General features: G+C 47.4%; 2 protein-coding genes across 2 annotated transcripts in view; one reads left to right on the top strand and one right to left on the bottom strand.

The window, feature by feature from the left end:
* Window positions 1–22895, bottom strand: part of LOC308638143 (sulfotransferase 2A1-like) — a gene marked incomplete at both ends in the record, with an annotated part of 117422 nt that overhangs the window by 73231 nt on the left and 21296 nt on the right. The gene's annotated exons all lie outside the window — the stretch shown is intronic.
* Window positions 8899–18193, top strand: LOC308637273 (binder of sperm protein homolog 1-like; the record flags this gene model as incomplete). The annotated part of the gene is made up of 3 exons (XM_081273597.1): window positions 8899–8977; window positions 17555–17686; window positions 18054–18193. The coding sequence occupies 3 exons, from the start codon at window positions 8899–8901 to the stop codon at window positions 18191–18193; spliced, it is 351 nt and encodes a 116-aa protein (XP_081129723.1).

Genomic DNA, 22895 nt, shown 5'->3' with positions numbered 1-22895 from the left:
CCCCCACCCAGAATGCCCTCCCCCACCCTGAGGGTCCTCCCCCACCCGAGGGCCCTTCTCCCACCCAGAGGGTCCTCTACCACCCCGAGTGCCCTCCCCCCCAGGATCCTTCCCCCACCCTGAGTGCCCTCCCCCACCCAGAGGGTCCTCCCCCACCCAGAATTCCCTTCCCCCACTCTGAGTGTCCACCCCCACCCTGAGGGTCCTCCCCCACCCAGAGTGCCCTTCCCCCACTCTGAGTGTCCACCCCCACCCTGAGGGTCCTCCCCCACCCAGAGTGCCCTTCCCCCACTCTGAGTGTCCACCCCCACCCTGAGGGTCCTCCCCCACCCAGAGTGCCCTCCCCCCCCAGGATCCTTCCCCCACCCTGAGTGCCCTCCCCCCACCCAGAGGGTCCTCCCCCACCCGAGGGCCCTTCTCCCACCCAGAGTGCCCTTCCCCCACTCTGAGTGTCCACCCCCACCCTGAGGGCCCTCCCCCACCCCAGGCCCTTCCTCTCCTGCTGGCCTCACTCCCTGTCCCCAGTCTGAGGACCTGGTGCCCTCTGAGCCAAGCCTCCTCCACAGGCTGCAGCCCTGAGAGCCAAGCTCAGTCCTGGCACTTCCTCTCCAAGCAGCTCTCCCTGTCCTGCCTTCCCACTCCCTGCAGCTCTCTGAGCAGATGCCCCTGTGATTACAGTTGGATTCCTGGTCTCTGACAGGGTGCCTGGGACCTAGGGGTCACTTAATAGATGTGGACTGAATAAACTTGTCTGTCAATATGTGCAGAAGCAACTTGGGGATGCAGAACTTCCCCCCAGGGACGTGGGTTCTTAACCTCTTGGGGATTTTATTCTTTTGAGAACAGAGAACATCTCTCTAGGAAAATACTCACATGCTCTTATGCTTGGGAAATAAATGAATAAATTTCATTTTCTTGTCCAGTGCCCTACTAGAATGTATTTCCCAGAGTTGCTTGGAGCTGAACAGCACATGGTTATGGCCAGCAGAAGTGAGAGGAAATAATGGACGTCACTTCCTAGCCTGGCCAGAAACCAAAGACAACAACAAAAATACCTCTCCTCCAAGAACCTTGATTCCCTTGACCTTTACTGCTTAGTTAAGAGCAAAGAAGCCTCAGAGAACCCAAAAGCCCCCCATTGGGAGGAACTTGGACCCCTGAGTAACCGTGTGGAACGTTGCCTGCTGACCAGGGGCACCCTCGTTGGACTTCGCAAGAATCTTAGAAGGTTTTTCGTTGCTATAACAAATAGCTGAGATAATCAGCTTACTAAGAGAAAAAGTTTGGCTCACAGTTTCAGAGGTTCCACTTCCATTGGGCCTGTTGTGAGGCAGCCCATCCTGGCAGGAGCACAAGGCAGAGCAGAGCCACTTACCTTAGGGCCAGGAAGCAAGAGAGAGGGAAGGCTGAGGTCCTGGGATAACGCTTATGGGCACACCCACCATGCCCCCCCCCACCCCCTGACCTGAGGACTGCCCACTGGGCTCCACCTCTCAGAGGCTCCACTGCCTCCCAGTAGCACCCCAGGCTGGAGACCAAGCCTTTATGGAATGGAACCTAAGGTCCAAACTATAACAGGGAGCCAGAAAAAAAAAAAGCTTGGTGTCAAGGTGATAATTTTGAATTTGTGTGTCAGAATAACTATCCTCACTATCCTGATAAATACACACATTCAAAACCACTCATCCAGTGACCCCCAGGTTAGGCATCTCTGGAATAAAAATGTGACCCTGAAATAATCAAAGAGCATGAACAGGTGGTGCTTCCTGAGCCTTGTCCAGGGGAGAAGGACTTGCAGACAGAGGAGGGTCTCACCGTGGAGAACCTTCAACTGAGCAGACAGTCAGAACCAGGTCTCTCTTTGCTCTGTTTCCATGCCTACTCTATAGTATTTTGGCGACTAATTTAGAGCCCTAAAGTTGCACTGAGTATAATTAGGGTGTCCAGGTTGGGGTCTGAGGGCTGAGTTCATTGCAATAGCACAACCTCTTTTATAAGTCAACATATTCACGATCTCCCTGCCATATGCTGAGCATTGTGAGAGACTCTTGTGTTGGTAATTTTATTTAGTCTTCAATACAACTCCGAGAGATAAATGCTGTTATTTATATTTCACAGGGTGAAAATTGACTTCAAAAAGGTGGCACTGCTTGGCCAAGGTCACAGAGGAAAAGTAGAAGATCTTGGGTCTCAACCCAGGGTCTGTCTGAGATTTCCATTAAGCCATTCCCTCCCTATGTAGTTGCAGAAATCCCGACTTTGGCCCATCCAATATTTCCCAGTTCTAAATCTTCTCCACCACTCCCCAGTGTATTGACGTCCACTTGTCTCAGGAATAGAGGAGGAAGGTTGGGCATCCAAACAGGCAACTGGACCATTGATTCATCATGGCTGACCTCTTGTCTCTGAACTGAAGGAAAACAAAAATTATTTGCTCCCACAGGTCTCCTTTCTCTTACAACTGACTTCGAGTTTTGATGTCATGTATGCCATTTTTCTTTCCATCCCCAAATAGTAACTAACATATAATTTATTTTTAGAGGAAAAAAGAATAGTGTCATTATGAGAGGAGTATATGATAGAAAGAAGAAATTACCATTGATAGACCCAACTTGATCTTTTCTTAAAATTGGGAGCCATCTTGCCACAAAGCCATGAAAAGATAATTTCGGCTTTACTATAAATTACTGCAAATTCTGAACCTGCTTGGAATGCCTGCCTGTGCCTTGAACTCACCCATGCCTGAATCTCTGACCAGAGAGCAGCCCTCTCTGAAACTTTAGTGACGCCTCACAAATCTTGGCCTTCCCTGGCCAGATAACGGCCCTCTAATGACCTTCATAAATTCTGATGTCGGGGCCAGCAAAAATGTGAACTACCATTTGTGTTATGCTCCTCAGAGTTTTGTTATCTGTAACCCCCCTTTGTGTAACTTTCTGGGCTATAAAACTGGGCTGCAAGATAGCTGCGGCTGCTGTCTTGTTCCCACAGTTTTTGTGGGGAGAGGCAGCCCGGCCGCTCGAAATAATAAGCTTGCTTTAATTTGATTTTAATTGGAGTCAGTGGTCTTTTCTAGTGTCCTGGTCTAACACCATCTGTTGAACAGTTGTGAGATTCCAGGGTAGATGTTCAAGATACTTTTGGCCACTTGGTTCTCATAAATCCAGAGATAGAATTTATTTCAAATATCCATTTTACAGATGAGAAAATCAATGGTCAGAGAGAAGTGGATTGGTTATCCCATGAGGGATGGCCTGGATTCTAAACTCCCATAGATGGCTCCAAGACCATATCCATCACTGGAATCTCAAAAGCCTTCCATTTTCCAATTGGATCAACACCTCTGGATATCGAAGTCCCTTGATAATAGCATTTTCAATCCCCATCAACTATAATTGCCACCAGCTCTATTTTCCTTCCTGACATTTGCCCCGGTGACCCCGGAGCATGCCATTCTCTGCAGCAACAATCCAGAGTTTGGAATGGTGGTCTGAAGCTACCTTGGGGCTGAGCTACTGCTTCCAATCCTGGATCCCCGCTGTTGAGTGCCCACTGCACACCACATGTTTAACTCCTGACAACCCAAGGAGCAGCCGTGGCCATCTCCACTTGACCCCAGAGGAAAACTGAGGCTGGGGACGTTCAGTAACTTACCCAGAGACCACACGTGGTAAGTGACACTCTGAGCTCGTGTCCGCCTGTTCGTAACAGTGCCAGAGTCTTCCTGGGGCTGGGCCTTTATTCCTTCATCCACGGAGAGTGGGGGTGATCAGTCCTGCCTCTCAGGGTGGCCAGGAGGGTCCAGTTAGACGCTGATGTGAAATGGTTTTCAATTGTAAATCCTTAAGTTGCTTTTATGAAAGCGACTTACGGGTTCTGGAGTCAGAGTATCGGTGTCAACTATGCGTTTCACATATTTGTTGATCAACTGTATATTTTCTGAGAAGTGTCTGTTCAGCTCCTTGGCCCATTTATGAAGATATATAAAGAACTCAAAAAACTTAACATCAAAAAAGCAAACAACCCAATCAGGGTTTTACAGATGTATTTTTAGTGCATCACAATTCTAAGTAATGGCGAGGTTCATCCTGACATATTGGTAAATGCGCACAACAGAGTTCTCCACTTCAATCCCCTCTACTACTCCTTTCTTTCCCCCTCCCTCCGCTGGACCGCATTCTTCTGCTCGGTTGGATTCCTTCTGTTTATTAATTTATCTTAGTCGACACAGGAGAGTCACATGTAACACTGGAATTGATTTTGGTGGTTTATGAGCACACCTGGTGTAACTTGGTCAGTTCATCCCAGTTCCTTCCCTTCCTTCCTCCCGCCTTCCCCCTCCTTCTACTAAACTGACCTCCCTTCCATTTTTGTGAAATCCTCCTTTGGGTTCTTTTTAGGTTTCTTGTTATCTTCTGCAGAGGACAGAGCACATTCAACCCGTGATTTTCGGAGTCTGCTCACTTCGTGTCGCAGGACGTCCTCCAGTTCCACCTGCCGTGGGTCCCTCTTGACGCAGGCTCCTGTGGATTCATTCAGAAGGAAGGGGCTCGGGGTGAGGAAGGCACAGCAGTGTGTGGGAGTGTGGTCCCTGCTCTCGGGCTGAGTCCACCAGGAGGCAGACAGGAGGTGAGTGCCCAGGAGCCAGCCTTAACTGCTGTGATCGTGGCCACCAAAGGGAGAGCAGAGGCTGAGACAGGGAGGAGCTAGGGCAGGCTGACTGCTGGTCGGGTCAGGGGGCTCCTGTGAGAACCCACATACCAACCAAGCAGGAGGAAGAGGAGGAAGAGGAGGAAGTGGGCATGAGGGCAGTGGGGGTTGGGGGCTCTGCAGGCAGAAGAAACCCATGTGCAAAGGGCCTGAGGCAGATGCGACGTGTCTGGGGGACAGTGGGAGCAGTGGGCTGAGGAGCCCGAGGGGAGCTGGGCAGGGCCAGGCTGGGGCTGCCGACCTTCCCGCACTCTAAATGCAACCGGAAGCTACTGGAGGGAGTCCCCGGGGAGAGGCGGCGCGTATTAATTCCAAATCCTCCGCCTTTAGAGCGCAATCCATGCACCTTTAGAGGATCCACCCGCGGCCTTCGGCTCGAGGCTCCACGTTCGTCCGCTGCCCTCCTTGACCAGCCCCCACTCACTGGCCCTTTTCAGCCCGCGGCGTGAGTCCAGCTCGCCTACCCCACGGGACTTTCGCTCTTGCTGTCCTCTCCACCTGGACGCTTTCTCCCTACACACGTGCAAGGCTGATGCTTCATGCCACAAAGGATCTTGAGAGAAACCAGGAAGCCATACTGATGGACAGGCCGGAATGTTCAGGAGACGACCTGGACCACGTCAGGGACAGCAACAGAAATTGTCCTGGGGTGGCTCAAGGTGATCGTTAAGCTGGAAGGCCACTCAGGGATCCAGACGCCGTGTTGGGGACATTCAGGTGAGGACCAGGTTGTTCTTTGAGCACTGACACATTCAAACACCTGGAGGACTCTCTGTCCCCAGCCATGGGTACGTAGTACTGGCACCCTGCCACGGCCATCGCAGTGTGTCCTGATGGGTTTGGAGAAAACCACTCAGACACGGGTGCAGCTTTCCCAGGTACCAAGTGACACAGAGTAAACTCCTCCTCAAGATGGTATGATACAGGCAGCAGGTCCTGGACAGCACTTTGTCAGTGGCGAAGGGGAGCCTGCAGACTTGGGGTTGACTACCACCTATGGAGGTGGCAGAGAGACAAATGTCACCCTTCTTTAAACCCTTTACCATCTACAGCTTCATGCTTATATTCCTGCCTCATCCCAAGCCCTCATATCCACAGCTTAATTCATTCACTAACCTCAAACGCTGTCTCTGCCTTTCCTCTCAAGATTCAAATTCAACTTTCTGCTTAGGTCCTGAGATCCAGACAGGAAGAACACTGTACTGTTCAGAACCACCGGCCCGGAGCGGGACAGCTGGGTTTTAAGGCTTTGCCTCTTGCTCCCTTTTGACCTGAACAAAGTTACTCCATGTTCCAGGTCTCAGTCCCTCATCTGTAGAAAGGAGCTAATGATGGTGACCAGGGCTGGTGCCTGGGGATGTTAACAGGAGGGAGCCAAAGGTGCTTCAGGAGGTAGAGTGGAGCCCAGCCCCCACCCTGGACATCCACCCTAATCCCTGGGACCTGTGCACGTGCCTGGTTCCCAAGTAGAAAGGACTTTGCAAGAAGGGACTCAGGACCTGGAGATGGGGAGTGATCCCCCAGGGTCTGCAGAAGCAACGCAGTCCTGCGGGTACCTTGATCTTAGCCAGGGAGACTGCTGACCTAGAGAGCTGCAGGAGAAGGGTGAGTTACGTCAGGTAAGTGTGTCTCCGTGTGCTTTGGCGGATGCAGGACACAGATGCACACAGAAGGGTCTCTGAACACTGCCTGGCACCTGGAAAGTGCTTAGTAGACACCAGTCATGACTGTTTCCACCGTCACTGCTCCTGTTTGAGCTGGTCATCCTGAAGGTGTCCAGAAACACAGACCCCAGGTCCTAGGCAGGTCGTGTGGCTCTGAGCAACACAGTTCATGGCTCAGAGTCTCTGTTTCTGTGACTGCTAAACCTTGGCTGAGAGTTGCCTGGATATGATCTCCAGCCCATACATGTGACCTTGAGCATGAAGCAGAAAATGTTTGGCTATCAATTTATTTTTCTATATATGAGTCTGCTGAAATCCATCCCATAGGATCGCTCCAGGAGCTAGATGATCCCGTATAGACAGAGCTCTCGGTACGTGGGGTGGGGAGGGTGTTCAATACATAACAGTGGCTCATGTTCATTGAGCATCGCTGTGTGAGTTGATTGTTTGTGTTTGTTTAATAATTTGAGTTTGTTTAATTATTATTTAATTCTCAGGAACTCTAAAGACATGCCTATTGCAGGAGACCCTGAGATTCACATGTAGCTGAACGAGGTTACTTACAATAGGAATAACCAGAGATAAACACAATGGTAACCATTGGAAAACTGGTCAGATAAGTTTTTCTTTCACCTAGGTCAACCAACAGCAGATGCCTTCAGATATAATGAGTTCACCCTGTGTGTTCTGTAGAAAAATAAAGAGAATATTAAATGAAAGATACAAAAAAGAGAATGTACCGTGACACTCTGTTTGTATGTATAGATATATCTGTGTCTATTTTGGAACCATGTTATACTCCTTGACTCCTTAGATAAATACTGGTTGTGCACCTGGTATGTGATACTCTCAGTTAACCCGGAAGGTGAAGTTCCTGCTCATCTGAGGCTGATAAAGGGTGGAGAACTCAATAGGCAATTCATCCACTCTAGTTCCCTTTTCTTCTCTTTGCCCAAATTCAGGACCCAGAAAGGCTCCATTGGCCTTACATATTCATATAATCTGCCCTAACTCACTCCTCAAGTTTCTTAATTAAAAATAGAAATCTTCCCTAAGGCCCCCGTTCCCACTTTCTCTAGGTTTTCTCTCCCAGATCCAATGTGGTGGCCACTAAATACATGTGGCTCTTGAGCTCTTGAAATGTGGGCTCCAAATTGTCCTGTGTTGTAAGTGGATTCTGAAGGCAAAGTACACAGAATGTAAATTATATCAGCTTTTTTAAAAATTCCTACGTGCTAAGATGGTAATAGTTAAGATATCATGGATTCCACAAAATATATTAAAATAAATTGCACTTGTTCCTCCTTGCTTTTTAAAGATATGACTACTATAAAATTTAAAACTATACACATGGCTCAAGTTTCATTTTAGTGGCCTTCCTTCCCCATTGTGGAGACCCTCAGAGCCCACTTTTCACACCCTCCCATGTTTCTGTACCTTCAAGAGAGTCCTTCTTGGCCCTAGATCAATCTCTCACTCTCTCTTCACAAATCCTCTTTAAGGTTCTGCTCCAAGATCTCCAGAGTATGTGGGGATTGGTCAAATGGCTTTGGCCCCAGCCTGTCTGTAGGACAAGACAGTGGCTTCCTGAGGAGGGTGCTCTCCAAGTGGCTATTACCAGAAGGCAGTTTGGATGAGATCACCCAGAGGTTAATTAACAACGCCCCGAGATGAACTTGTGCATGTCCGTGAGGACATAAAATTCAGTCATGTATATATTGATGGAGTCTTGCGGGGGTGGGGGTCAGGGGCAAGAATATTAATGAACAGAGGCGAGGACTAGAGAAGTTTCAGCTGATTAATGAAAGACTAAAAGTCCTAGAATTTTCTATTGAGAAGGCAAACCTGAGAGACCTGAAACTAGGTCCCTGAACTATATTATCCAATTAGTCCTAATTTTAAAATAATATTCTACCATCTGGGAATTTTTAAGAGAATTCCATAGGCCCCCTTCTTGGTTTCTTTCAGGATTTGCCACGTTACCCTGGATGCCCAATAGGACCCTTGGGACCTTACCAAGGTCCCAGAGACATACATGGTGATCCCTGATGACTAGCTGCGTGGGAACCACTTGAGTCTCCTGACCGTGGCTCTGGCTTGTCTCTATTGAACGCCAGTCAAGTATTTCTTTTGATGTATTTCTTACTTTTCTGGCTGATTGTTAAGTTTCAGGGCAGAAAAAGAGGAAAGAGGAAGAAAAGGAGAAGGGAGGAGGAGGAGAGGTGGAAGAGGAGGAGGGAAGACAGTGGAGGGGGGTTGAAATAGGAAGAGGCAGAGACGGTGGAGAAGAGGGAGATGGAGTCAGAGGTAAGTGACAAAGATGGATGAGGGAAGGAGGAGGAGGAAGAAATGGACCAGGGAGCCCCAGGGGAGGGAGGAGGGGCGCTGGAAGTAGGTGTGGGCGGGGACAAGGAGGAGACTGGGAAGAGAGAGGAGGGGACAAAGTGCAGACAGTGGTTGTGCTGGTTCTCAGGGCTATAAAACTCGGCGGTGAGCTGGTGTCCATCATTCCTTAGAGGAGGAAATGGCCCAGCGCCTGGGGCTCCTGCTGGTGCTGCTGTGTGTCTGCCCGCCTCACCCCCTGGACGGTGTTCCCGATGAAGGTGAGAAGCCACGACAGCGCTGGGTTGGACCTTCCCAAACTCGAGTCTTGCGCGCGTGCTGCGCCACACGACCAAATGGGAGATGCCAGGAGAGTGCGAGTCACCCCGACTTCACGCACCCTGAGAAAGAAAAGGAGCTTTGTCTGTCTTTCAGGCATTTTTACCTAGGAAACATGATCCACGAATAGACTCTAAAATAGGAATGTTCAACAAATAAAAAATGGAAATGCCAAGGGAAACATCTGTTGGCAGCAGTTGAGTAACTTGATAGATTGTGTCCCCCTTCACCCCGGTACATTCCAAAGGCCCCATGTGAAGGTGAAAGGAGACCAATTTTTGTGAAGTCTTTTTTATTGCTTTACCAAAGTCATGTTGCTTTTCATAAATCTAAGGGGATAACGGGACAAGGGAATTAACTTGGGGTTTGCCTCTTACCATTTGATTAGGATGATGCTTATTTGTGGAAACTTTTTTTTTTTTATGGAATGGCCGAATCAAGAATATTATATGTATTTTTTAAGTACTCTTTAGGACATCTTTGCATTTAAAAATAAGTGAAACAGTGCTCATAAGTGTTTTAAAAAACAAAATAAGAAAAAGGAAGGAAAATAGGAAGGGAGGGAGGGGAAAAGGGAGAGAGAGATTAAAAAGATGCTCTCAACCTGACGTGGTTATTGCACACCCAGCAGCCGGAGTTTCTACTTTACACCAATTGAAAATTAACACTTTTTGACTTGGTCACAGGTTTCATCTTTTTTTAAGTCAGAAATCCCTTTCATACCTGCGTAAGAAAGAGAATGTGTAAGTGATAGAAGCTGGTTCAGGGGTTCCTAAAACTTCTCCACTTCCACTGTCTGTCCTCCTGAATTGTGGATGACTTTTTTTTCCCGCAAATCTCATCTCGGTGCTGTCCAGACCCCTAGTGGTAAAGCATTTCTCAAAACAACATGTAAGAGAATAAAAGCCCATTGGTCTTGGGCGCCTTGGCCTGTATTGTAGATGATGGCAGAGCCCGTCTGCTTTTGACCTGCAGGACTGCTGCTTGTCCAAAGCCTTCCTCTGGTCTCTCATGGCCATCTGCTTCCTCATGTTACTAGAGCCTTGTTGACTTTTTATTATTATTACTTTTTTTTTTTTTGCACAGGGTACTGGAACCAGAGGCACTTTTCCACTGAATTACATCCTCAGTCCTTTTCATTTTATATTTTGAGTAGGGGTCTTGCTAAGTTGCTTAGGGTCTCACTAAGTTGCAGAGGCTGGCTTTGAACTTGCAATCTTCCTGCCCTCAGCCTCCCAAGCTGCTGGGGTTTCAAGTGCTCCACCATGCCTGGCTTAGGCATGTTGTCTTTTGAGCCACTGAAGTTCACATTGCAAGTTTTGTTGCTGGTTGTAGTCAGTGCAAGACATAATGACCACGTCCCCACAGCAACCCTCCTAAGATAAGTAGATGCTACCTGGAGTAAGGGGCATTCTGATTTTGGAGACTACAGACCATGAGAAGCATTGTATTTTAGCCCCTTGGCAGCAATAACTTGGTAGGTTTGGGATCTGCTAGGTGCACAAGAGATTAAAAGTCATAATATTTTCACTCCATTGCCGTGGCTAGCAGAAAGACAAAGGAAAGAGTCCCTGTAGGCTAGGGGCGAAATCATCTACATTCCTAGCCCAGAGAAGAGAAGTGATTGAACTGGCAAGCTCTCACAGAGGGCTCGGTTGAGTGATCTTGTTCCAGAGATGAAAATCTGCTGTGTATAAAATGTAATTTCTCTACTGTTCCAAGGTGTTAGGTTGTCTGAGGGACTACAAGAGTGGGGTCTCTGCAAGGGACCCACTGGGCAGAACCAGACCTGCTCTCTGCACCCCAAATTCTGGGATTGTCATCATTTCAGGCTCCTGTGCGGTAGGACCGCTCGCCCGCCAATCATTTAATTTCTGCAAAGGTTTGTGCTAAAAAGTGAGCCTTACATTACATGAGCCTGTATTATTTCATGGAGATGAAGATGGATGATAGCTCAGAGCTGTCCTGTGTCCCCATCTGCCCAGAGCTGAGGGCTTCTCTTACCTGGATTCCACCCTGCTCGGCTCCAGACCAGCTCTTAGGAGGCTGCTTCCCCTCTGGCCTCTCCTGGTTCCAGCTGAGCTTCTCATGTGACTTCAGGCAAAGTCTTGAGCCTCAGAGGGCTCTTATTTCTCACTTCTGATTTAGGAGGACAATGGCGCTTGCTGCCTTCCAGAGCTACTGGGAAATTAGTTTCTGCCACTAGTATGTTGCTATTATTGCTATTACTGTGTGACAGCTACTATTACTATTTAAAAGGCAGGATATGTATTGAGATTTAGTACAGGTTGAAATCCCTTACCCAGAATGCTTGGGGTGTGGGATGTTTCACTTTTCATATTTTGGAATATTTGCATATGCATAATGAGATATTTTTGGGATGGGAACCAAGTGCAAACATGAATTTCACTTATGTTTCATATACACTTCACCCAATAGCCTAAAGGTTATTTTCCTCCACATTTTTAATGATTTTGCACACACACACACACACACACACACAGAGTTGAATGGTGTGGGATTTTCCATTTGCAGCATCATGTAGATATTCAAAAGTTTTGAATTTTGGATTATTTCAGATCTTGGATTTTCAGGCTAGGCATGCTCAACCTGTGGTTAATCTTCACAGAGTGAGTCTGTCTACTTATATTTCTTATATACAGGACATCATGCAGTACTTGCCTTCTGTGGCTGGCCTCTTGCACTTGGCGTAATGTCCTCCTGAATTTGACAGCTAAATGGCAGGACTTCCTATTCCTATTCTAAAATCCCCTTTTACATATTTGCCACATTTGAAAAAACATCTTTCATCCACTGATGAAACCCAGGTTTATTCCATATCTAGACTATTGTGAGTACCACCACGTGGGAGTGCAGATACCATGTCAAGGTCCTACCTTTTATTCCTTGGGATATATTTCCAGTGTGGGATTTCTGCACCATCCAATGGCCTAGTTGAGGAGCCTCCAAACTATTTTTCAACGTGGCTGCATCATTTACATTACCATGCTGTGAGGGCACGTGAGGGCACTTGAGGGCATGGGGACACTTGGCTATTATGATTAGGTCTGTGTCTTTGTTGTTTTCCTTTAAAAAAAATTAAAACATTTGTGTTTTTGAAAAGTCCTTGTGCTATTTACCTTCCTGGGGAATCCACCCTTGCCTTAAGCAGTCACCAGTCTTGACTCAGGTGACTTTGGAGAGTGGGATGGAGTATTTCTGCTTGCCTCCCACATTTGAGCCTCAGCTTGAGAGTGAACTCTTGAAAACTGTTGTCCTGATAAGGTCATCTGCAATTTCTACAGCTTGTGCTTGAAGTTGGCTGAAGGGAGCTTCTAGAAACAGGAACACATTATTTGGGCTGGTTGTTGTGATAGGTGGTGTGGGTCTCTTGGGAGCAGCGGGTTGTGTTGGTCAGCTTTCCATTATGATAGTAAATACCTGAGGAAATCCGCTTATAATGAGAAAAGGTTCCTTGGGGCTCACAGGGAGGCTTCGGTCCATGTGCTGCGGCCCCTTCCCTTGGGCCTGCAGCGAGGCGGCTGGATGAGAACCGAGGGTGGAACTCAGCCACTCGCCTCATGGCCAGAAAGTGAGAAAGAGAAAAAGGCAGGGGCTGGAGTCCCACTGTCCCCTGGGAGGACACACACACCCCATGACCTCTTACTGGGCCTCCCAATGGCACCAAGCTGGGGACCAAGCTTTTAATACAGGGGCCTCTGTGGGACACTCCAGAGCCCCACTGCAGCAGTACTACGCACCCTATTGTACCTGTGACCCGAATGCTCACCTCCAGAAGGCCCGGGATGGAGTGGTGTCCCCCACTAGCCAAAGTCACGTCTGTCCAAACCTGCGAAAGTGACCGTGTTTAGAATCAGGGTCTTTGCAGATGTTGTTAGTTAGAACAGAGTCAGATGGATAAGGGTGGTCCCCAACCCAGTGGCCAGTGTCCTTACAAGAGCAGAGCGCAGAGGCCGCAGAGGCACACCCGGGGAAGACGGCCCGCCATGACAGGTGGCCTTCTTCTAGGGGAAGCGGCGTCCTGGCGCCACCCGCTGGACCGTCTCGGGTCGCAGTAGCTATTTCACGTGTGGATTTCCCCTTCCTGGGCTAGACTCCCCTGTTCGTGAAGGAGCTGGCCAACTCCAGAAGATGTTCAGGACCCAGATCTACAACTCCCCTGGGCCCCTCCCTGCGTCCACCTCTGGGCTCCCAGTGTCCACCCCACCTCATCCCCGTCCTACCTCCACAACAGTCAGGCCGTGTTTAAAGAGCATGAATTAGATCACTGCCGACACCTCAAAAAGCTCCTGTGAACCCCATTACAATGAGAATCCAATGAAGGTCTACAAATCTCGGTGCTTCATCCAAAGCATCTCTGCGTCCACCTGCGTCAGATGGGTGGGATGTCAATTAGGCTCTGTTCCACATCTATTGAATCTGAATTTTTAAGAGACTTACTACTGGATCTGAGTCAATTCATTCATATTTGTAAAATATAATTCTAGGAAAAGGAAAATTAGGAACCACCTACAATCACACCACTAAAAATAAGCACTGTTGAATTTTGTGTATACCTTCAAAAGTATTATCTTTTTTTTTTTCTGGACTGAGTATTGGTGAAAAAATTCTGTTCCTTTCATTTTAAATGATAGCTTTAGTAAAATAGCTTTTTTTTTTTCAAAATTGTGTCTTTCAGATGACTCTCCACCACCTGAAGGTAAGTTGATCATAGTTTTAAAGTTTCTTTTTAAATTTTGCAATAAAATGTGAAGTCATGGAATATTTATTTTCCTGGAAAGAAATCATATTTTTCAAGAAAACTAATTTTTATTTCCTTATACATAAGTTAAAGTATGTTTCATTTTAAAAATATTTGAGGAAAAAGAAGAGAGAAATTATAATTTTATTACCAATACTTTTGAGTGAGTAAATAGTTCATTACATACAACTTCAAAATGTGATTTTCTTTTTTGTAAAAATTGAGTTTTATGGGACATCATGAAATAGGGACAGCCCTTTCTCATTGAAAAATAAGGTACACGTTTCCATATCTGCTGCTTATGTGTTCAACTTTGTTGAGGCCAGAACATCATAAAGCTCATTTACTTAAAATTATCTAAGTGATAGATATTTTAAGTTGATCCCTATTTTTGAGCTAACATTAGCCATGCGAATAAGCATTCTGAACCAGGAAAGCACAGGGCTGTCTATTGCAATACTCTTTAGCATTATTGGGGTGGGGCTATAATATATGTGATAGTTAAGAAAGAAATAATCTATAAGCCTGCATAAAATAATAGGCAAAATTATTTTATAATCACATACTTTGAAAACCCTAGAAACACTAGTTTTATTAAGAAAATTATTAGGAGAATTATTAAGAGAATTTATTAGTTTTATTAAGAGATTCTGGCTCTATGACTGGTTATAAATAAACATGCAACAATCAATAGTGTTTCTCTATACTGATAAGAACCAAATATTAATGAAAAAAGTAGAAATCTACTTTATATCAATAATGAAAATATTTTAGAATTAAGTCAAGAAAGGGTTAGGATTCATATAAAGCAAATGATAAAGTCATCAAAACACATAAAACTAGTTCTAAGAAATAGAAAATTATGTCATATTCTTGTACGGAAGACGAAATCCAGTAATAACATCACCTCAAATGAACATTTTTATTTGATTCCATTTTATATGACAGCCTCTTTAAAGTCTATTAAAAGTAAAATAAATTTCACTTTAAATTTTATTTCTCAGATTCTACAATTCAATTTCCAGAAGTAGAGGGTAAGTCAATAAGAAAACTTTCACTATCAGAATTTTTTCTTTTCAATTTTCAAAAATTGGGGGAATCTGTTATGTTCTTCTGGGGAAAAATTCTGTTCCTCTCCTTTTATAAAATGTCATATTAATACCTTGTTAACAGATAAATAGATGTCACCCTGAACTTGGGCCACCCCTAAATGTTTATTCTCTTTCATTTCTGCCTGATAGAGAATATCAGATTTTAAAATTTATATAGAAAGAAATCCAGTAATGAGAATACTATGAGCAGAAATAACACTGGCGTAGAGAAACATTTTTCCCACTGGGTATTGAGCATAATGTAAATACTGCAATATAAAAAGCATAGCTCCCAGCTGCAAGGAGTCAAATAATGGTATCGATCGTGGGCAATGGTGTTCTATGATGCTTGCTGGCTCCAGAAAGCACCTATTTCCCCACCACTCTGTTCTACCCCACTCCCATAACCTGTAGCCTGCATCCCAGGATATGTTAGGATTTAAACGTACATGTTTAAATGTACAGAAGGTTTATTTCATCCTCCATCTGTCGTGTTTAAATATCTGCTTGGAGAAAAAAAAAAAAGGGGTGCATTCACCTTTTGAATCCTATACAAAACTAAATTCTTCATTAATCAAACTTCAAATGTAAAAGAAACAAAATCTTTTTTTTAGAAGAAAATGTAGGAAAACATAGGTTATGACCCAAGGACTGGGACGGCTTTTAAGGAGAGACAGCTCATGTGTCGCACAGACATTGCTGAGGTGCCTTCACTCTGCACGCTGTTGAAAGGCGGGAGAAAGAGCACGTGGGTGGGAAAGAGGAGAGGCTATTGTCCCTGGAGGAAACCGTACCCGACTCTGTTGGACTTCAGAGATGCTCTTCTAATGGCCTTGATGTGTGGACTCTTATTATACAGGGGGAAAGGCTTCCGTGCCTAGGGATTTAGGTATGTAGAATGTTTCCTGCAGTATTTACGGTGGACAGAGAGTCTGCTCCTGGGGAATACTGAGTGCATTGTGGTGAAAACCTCATTGCAGAGCAGGAAGCAGCAGAGAGGATGAGTTAGAGCTATACACATGAATCTGACCAAACTGCCCTGTGTCCAGGCATGAAGAGACCACAGTGAAGTCCACCTTTGCACATCCATGCAAAATGAATTTTAAAGAACTATAAATAAGTAGAAGGAGACCAGTCAAGTAGAGGGGAGGGCAGAGGGGAGGGAGGGAGGGGGAAGTACTGGGGACCAAAAATGGAGCAAATGACTCTCCATGCTTGTATGACTATGTCAAAATGAACCCCGATATTATGTATGACTGTAGTGCACCAATAAAAGAAGTTAATCATGCTACCGAAGGGTGCAAAGAAAAACAGATTCCTACAATGTGTTGTTGGAAACTTAAGTTATGGGTGTAAAATATGATTCATTTCAAAGAATAGTAAATTGGGCTGGGATGTGGCTCAAGTGGTAGTGCACTCGCCTGGCATGCGTGTGGCCTGGGTTCGATCCCCAGCACCACATACAAACAAAGATGTTGTGTCCGCTGAAAACTAAAAAATAAATATTAAAAAAAATTCTCTCTCTCTCTCTCTCTCTGTCTCACTCTCTCTCTAAAAAAAAGGATAGTAAAAATCCATCTGTGTGTGTTGCATTGGTATATATAGATTATATGGTTTTACACACATACACATATGTGGTGTGTGGGTTTATAAGTAATACAGTTTTTATTAGTGCATTATAATTATATGTAAAAGTGGGAATCATGATATATTCATACATGCACATAGCGTAGTTTGGTCAATTTCATTTCCAAATATCTCCTCTCCCCTCCTCCCCTGCCCATCAATTATTTACCTCCTTCAATGTCGGGGGGGGGGGTTGTTTCAGCATTCCCACAGATGCCAGAATCCGAAAATGCTCAAAGCCCTTACATAAAAAGGTGCGGTATTTACATATAACCATAAAGCTTTTGCAATCTTCCCATATGAGTTAAATCATCTCCAGAATATTTAAAATACCAAATGCCATGTTATATCATTGTTACACTATGTTTTTAAGGAATAATGACAAGGAAAGTCTGTGCATGTGCAGTGTAGACACAATTTTTTTTTTCCTGCAAATATTGGACCTGGGCCTAGTTTAATCCACATGTGTGGATCCCAGGGATGTGGCAGGGAAGGAACAGAAGAAGTTGAAGAAAAAAGATACCCGGTGTGTGGAGACCTGCTTGGTAGGTAAATGCCTGCATTTATGTTTCTAGCTTAGGGCAGGCTTCGGGGTCTAGAGCCAATGCTAAGCAAGATTGAGTTTACAGCCAGGTGCCCTGGGCAGGCGTGTAATCCCAGTGACCCGGGAGGCTGAGGCAGGAGGCTGAGGCAAGAGATGCAAGTTAAAATGTAGCCTCAGCAATTTGTTGAGGCTGTAAGCAACTCAGTGAGACTCTGTATCTAAATTAAAAATATAAAAAGAGTTGGGGATGTGGCTTAGTGGTTAAGTGCCCCTGGGTTCAATCCCTGGTACAAAAAAAAAAAAAAAAAAAAAAGACTGTGTTTACAGACTGTGCATCCTCTGGAGAATAATTAAGTTATTCTATGAGTCTCATTATTGCATGGCCCAACCACCTTCCACAGAGCTGCGGCCGTGGCCCTGACCCCAGGAGGATGTTGCTTCACTTCCTAACCCCCATTAACGCTCCCAGAGAGATGAGGCACTTTGTTTTCTCTAGATGGTGAATGTGTCTTTCCGTTTTGGTATAAAGATAAGCTATTCTACGACTGCATCAAGTACGGTAGGAGGCACAAGTGGTGCTCCCTGAACAAGACCTTCGAGGGCCACTGGAAGTACTGCTCCGAGACAGGTGAGCAGGCGCCTCCACCCATGTCGGGGCTTCAGGGGGGGCCGGGAATGTTCTGGAGCAGAGCCCAGACCCCATTCAGCTGTCAAAATAAAGGGAGCGCAGTTCCTGACAGTGTGAAAATCACGTGGCACTAGAGACGTGTCAGGAGTCCTCTAACCATGTGCTCGCAGAAAGAAGCCGGAACCTCAAAACAGTGTGGGGTGCAACCCCCCAGGTCTTTCCTCCTATGCAGTTGGTGCAATAGGGCAGAGTGGAAGTGAGTGTGTGTGTGAGTGTATGATGGTGTGTGTGTGTGTGTGTGAGTGTGTCAGAGTCTGAGAGTGTGTGTGTGTGTGTGTTTCCTCCTCCGACACCTCTCTCTCCGCAGACTTCGCGCCCTGCGTGTTTCCCTTCTGGTACGAGCGTTTGATCTACTGGGAGTGCACCGATGATGGTGATGACTTTGGGAGAAAATGGTGTTCGCTGACCAAGAATTACAACAAGGACCAGGCCTGGAAATACTGCTGACCCTGGTGACATTCACCGGAAGAGGAGGCGGGAGCTCAATCTTTCTCATTGGAAATAACTTACAGATTGACTGGGAGAGGGGGATGTGGGGTCCTCTTTAAAAGAGTCTTTTTTTCCTGGGATGTGAATTGTAGGTGATCTGATTATAAATTACTCGGCGTTTTAATTATGAATGATGGGGTTTTCACAGGGAGATCTGTGTTCTATCTTCAGCACTTTGGCTTGCTGAGTAAAATTAGGCCCTGAAAAAAATAATAGGTGCCCGGACTCCGTGATGATGGGTCCTGTGGGTTCCCCCGTTGGTGGCCCTACTGGGCCCCTCCAGAGGCCGATGATCATGGGAGCTGATGCTTGTGCGGGGGCCAGGGGGACAGAGGGAACCTCTGTAACTTGCACTCTGTTTTTCTGGGGACTTAAAACAGCTCTTAAAAAATGGGGTCTATTAAAAACACAAAGTGAGGTCAAGTTCTAGGAACCCCCCTGGCCCCTGCGGCTGCTCCTGGTCCACTATCTTACATTCAGCCCGAGTCAGCACCTCCCTGGCCCTTCCCTCCCAGCGCCATTTGTGCCTGACGAGGAAACCAGGGCCTGTGGACACAGCCGTCCGCCTGAGGGAGTATCAACAGACCCCAACGCCCACCCAAGCCACAGAGGGAGAAGTGGGGCTGGGACCACGAGAGCCTCCCTGGACAGCCATGAGAGGCTCTACCATCTAGCAGATGTCACTCCACGTTGAAAATGAGAAACAGCTCAGGGGAATCAGCAGTGGATCTCCGGTGAAGAGGCCCCTGGACAGGGAAGCTGTTCCTGGAGGCCTGTGGGTGGCGGCACTCTACCTGTCTCCTGCTTCACTCAGAGCCCAGGGTGAACCTGGACCACCATGGGCCGGGTCCCCAGGGTAACAGGGGAGCTGCCAGAGCCCCGCCGGGAGTGGCATCAAGGACACAGGCCGGGCTGGAGGGTTGACAGGTGGCAAGCCCCAGATTCCAGACCCCTCCTTTGGAAGCCAAATGGCAATCTTCATGTCCAGCCAGACAAGCCAGTTGGCTGCTCTCCCCAGCAGGCAGAGACTCCCGTTCAGCTCCTAAAAGGAAAGTCGAGGAGAAAGCAGAGCCGTGGCTCATCCTGCTGCAGGTGGACAGTCACACACGGGGCCTGGGCTATGACAAAATACCTGAGGGAAGTCACCTCCAAGGAGGAAAACTTTGCTATGGCCCCCGGCTTGGCCCACGGTCCAGGGGCTCCTTTGCTTAAGGGCCTGTGGCAGGGAGCCCGGGCGGGGCAAAGCTGGCACCTCAGGCAGCCCGGAAGCAGAGTGACACCAGGCCAGGCCCTAAACCACCCTGCCAAGGGCATGTGCCCAGCCGACCCTCCCCCCTCCACCAGGCCCTCCCCTAAGGTCCCACCAGCTCCCACAGCACCCGCCCAGGCTGGAGAAGACGGCCTGAGTGAGCCCCTGGGGACATTTAACATCCAGACCTTGACTGTCGTCAGTAACTGCGGCGGCCCCACTCAGAGGCTTCCGCTCGTCGTTTCCACTCTGCAGAGGGAGAAGCTCGGACCTCGGCACCAAAGGTGCGTGAGGAGGTCGCGTTGGGCGAGGAGAACCCCCCAGCGACCCTCAGCTGCACCCGAAGGGTGAGAGGTAAGATGAAAGGAGTCCTAGAAAGGGGCCGAGGGGCTGCTCAGTGACATGAGAAGTGTCCGTGACACACGTGACGTAAGACAGACGACTTCAAGGAACACCAGAACCTCGGAGCACCCCGGATCTGGGGAAAGCTGTGAGCAGACAGGGGTGAGGGGCTGTCCATCATGGCCGCGCATGCGCTGAGTCGTTGCAAGTTTCTCCGTCGTAGAGACCCCAGTGCGCTAGAATCGGGGACCGCGAGCAGCCTGGCCTTTGTTTTCAGTATCTGTTCCGATCTGCACAGTGAGCCCAGGAGCACGTGCTCGTTTAGACCTGAGCCACAGGGACCAGAGGGAGTGAGGGGGTCTTCCTTCTCCTGCTGCTCTTCCTTCCGACTGTCCCCACAGAGGGACACGCAGCCCACACTTCAGGGTGTGTGCTTGCAGGACTGGTCCACGCCTTGACCCAGACGCCAGCGTTTTGAAGGTCTTTTTCAACATGACCTGATCCCTTGTCCTGTGACCTGATCTTCCTTTAGATAGATATTATGGGGATTTTCTTTGTAAATGCAAAAATCCACCTCACCTCTCACCCTGCTTCCACCAAATGTCATAGAGAAGGCATTCCCCCTCAAAGTATCACACTAGTACTAAATGTTTTGCTGTTACCATGAACAAGTGCGTGCCACCCTATGCTGATCTTTGAGGGAGGGTGTGAGTTGTGTGGTTTTCACTGGAATAGCTGAGTACGTCTCTAGGACACCTGGTATATGCTGGGTATGTGTGTGAAGTTTTAAATTATTGCAAATTATCCTCCATCAGTGTTAGGAACCTGTTGTGGTGGCACACACCTGTGATCCCAGCGGCTGGGAAGGCAGAGACAGGAGGATCGAGAATTCAAAGTCAGCCTCAGCAATTTAGGGAGGCACTAACAATGCAGTGAGATTCTGTCTCTAAATAAAAATACAAAATGGGGCTGGGATGTGGCTCAGTGCTTGAGTGTCCCTGAGTTCAATCCCCAGTACTAAAAAACAAACAAACAAAAACGAAAAAACAACAACAAAAAAACAACCTGAAAATGATCAATGTGGAGCCGTTAAGACATGTTGTGCTTAAATAACGGAATGCAGAACTGATGTGGTCATTAACGTGATCCACAATGATATACTCAATGACCATGAGAGGAAGACACACCTTGTTATGCTGCCCAGCTCCGAGGCACCTGTGGTTCTCCTGCTCTGGTAACTCACGAGTTAGCTCTTGGGGTAGAGCAGACCTCCCGTTAGGGAGGCGAAGGGAGGACTCACCATGGAGGGGAACTGACGGGACTTGGGTGAGTTGGGCTGTGTCCTGACTCTCACTTCTTTGTTTTTGCACAGCTTCTAGATAATTCTTGGTGTTTTCACAGAGACAGAAGTTACATATTCATCAGCTGCTTCCTTTCCAGTCCTGACCATTTCTGATCAATAAAGATCTGATTGCTTTTCCATGTAGATGGCTTGTTGTCTTTGGGAGGGGGAAGTCCAGCCAAAGGTCAGAGGAGACAAACAGGCTGCTGTGGGTGGGGACCCAGTCCGGCTGCCTGTGGGGAGCAGCTTGCATTCAAATGAAGATACTGAAGAGCTGCTAAAGCGCAGTCTTGGCCAGTTAACTAGATTCCCACAGAACTCCATGCTCCCTTCACAGAATTAAAAAAGCTTTTTCAATTGAAATAGAATAGGCATTTCCAAACCGCTGGTGGACTTTACTTGGCATGTGAGCATTTTGAATTGAGAACTTCAGTGCCATGTCATATAATCATGATGTTGTCGACCATCACCTCCGACTCCCACCAGGACCTTTTCACCACCCAGGGGAGACCCTGTACGCCGTCGTCGGCAGTCTCTCCCCACCTCCCCTCCCTCCAGTCCTCGGTGACCACAGACCAGTGACCACAGACCGGCTTTGCAGACTTGGGATGTTTCCTCTGAAAGGAATCTTACAGTGTGCAGCTTTTGTGCCTGGATTTTTCACCCCCTCTAATGGTTTTGGGATTCGCCCACGTGGCAGTGAGTGTGAGTAGCTTGCTGTTTTTTACGACTAATTGTGTTCATTGCTGGGACCAAAATACTGTCCAGAACAACTTAGAGGAGGAAGTTCCATTTGGCCTCATGATTTCAGAGGCTCCATCTACGGCTGGCTGACTCCATTGCTCTGGGCTCAAGGAGAGGAGGGTGGAGGAACCCCGTTCTGCTCATTGCATCCAGGAAGCAGAGAGAAAAATTGTGTCCAGCTGTAGGGACGATGAACCCTTCCTAGGTGTGGCCCCAGGGACGCCCTCCTCCATCCAGGCCCCACCTCTCTACAGTGACCCCCAGTCAGTCCATTCAACCAGGATGGACGGATTGGGTCACAGACTCATAATCCAGGCATCCCACCTGGGAACATTCGTGCATGAACACAGGAGCTTTCAGAGGACACTTCACGTCCAAACCACCACAGCAGCACTCCACTGTGTGCAGATGGACACAACCAAATCCAGTTTTCCTACTATTTCCTGTTGTGGGAATTCTCCATAGTTAGGTGAACCACGTCCTCTAGGGACCCCTCTCTCATATATCTATATCTGTGTGTGTGTGTGTGTGTGTGTGTGTGTGTCAGATTTTTCACTGCTCTGACTAGGACAATTGTAGGGGAGGAAAAGTTTATTTGAGGTCTCACTTTTTCCGAGGTCTTAGTCCACAGCAGGCCGGCTCCCTCCCCAGGGCTTGAGCTGAGGCAGAACATCATGGCAGAGCAGCGGCAGAGGAACCAGCTCACGTGTGGATCAGGAAGCAGAGAGAGACTCCACTTGCCAGATACAGATGTCCCCAAAGCCAAGCCCCAATTCCCACCTCCTCCAGCCGCACCCGAAGGCTTCAGTTACCTCTCAGTTGAACCCTGTCAGGGGTTACGTCACAGATTGGGCTATGGCTCTTGTAGCCCAATCATTTCTTCTCTGGACCTTCTTGCACGTGAGCTTTTGGGGGACACCTCACATCCAAACCATCACTGCGTGTGTCTGTCCCATTGTTTCTGTCCTTCCGGAGAACCTTGA

Source organism: Spermophilus citellus (genome assembly GCF_964194105.1).
Source record: "Spermophilus citellus genome assembly, chromosome: 18".
Lineage (NCBI taxonomy): Eukaryota > Metazoa > Chordata > Mammalia > Rodentia > Sciuridae > Spermophilus > Spermophilus citellus.
The sequence above is the reverse complement of the archived record's forward strand: the minus strand, read 5'-3'. Positions and strand labels throughout refer to the sequence as shown.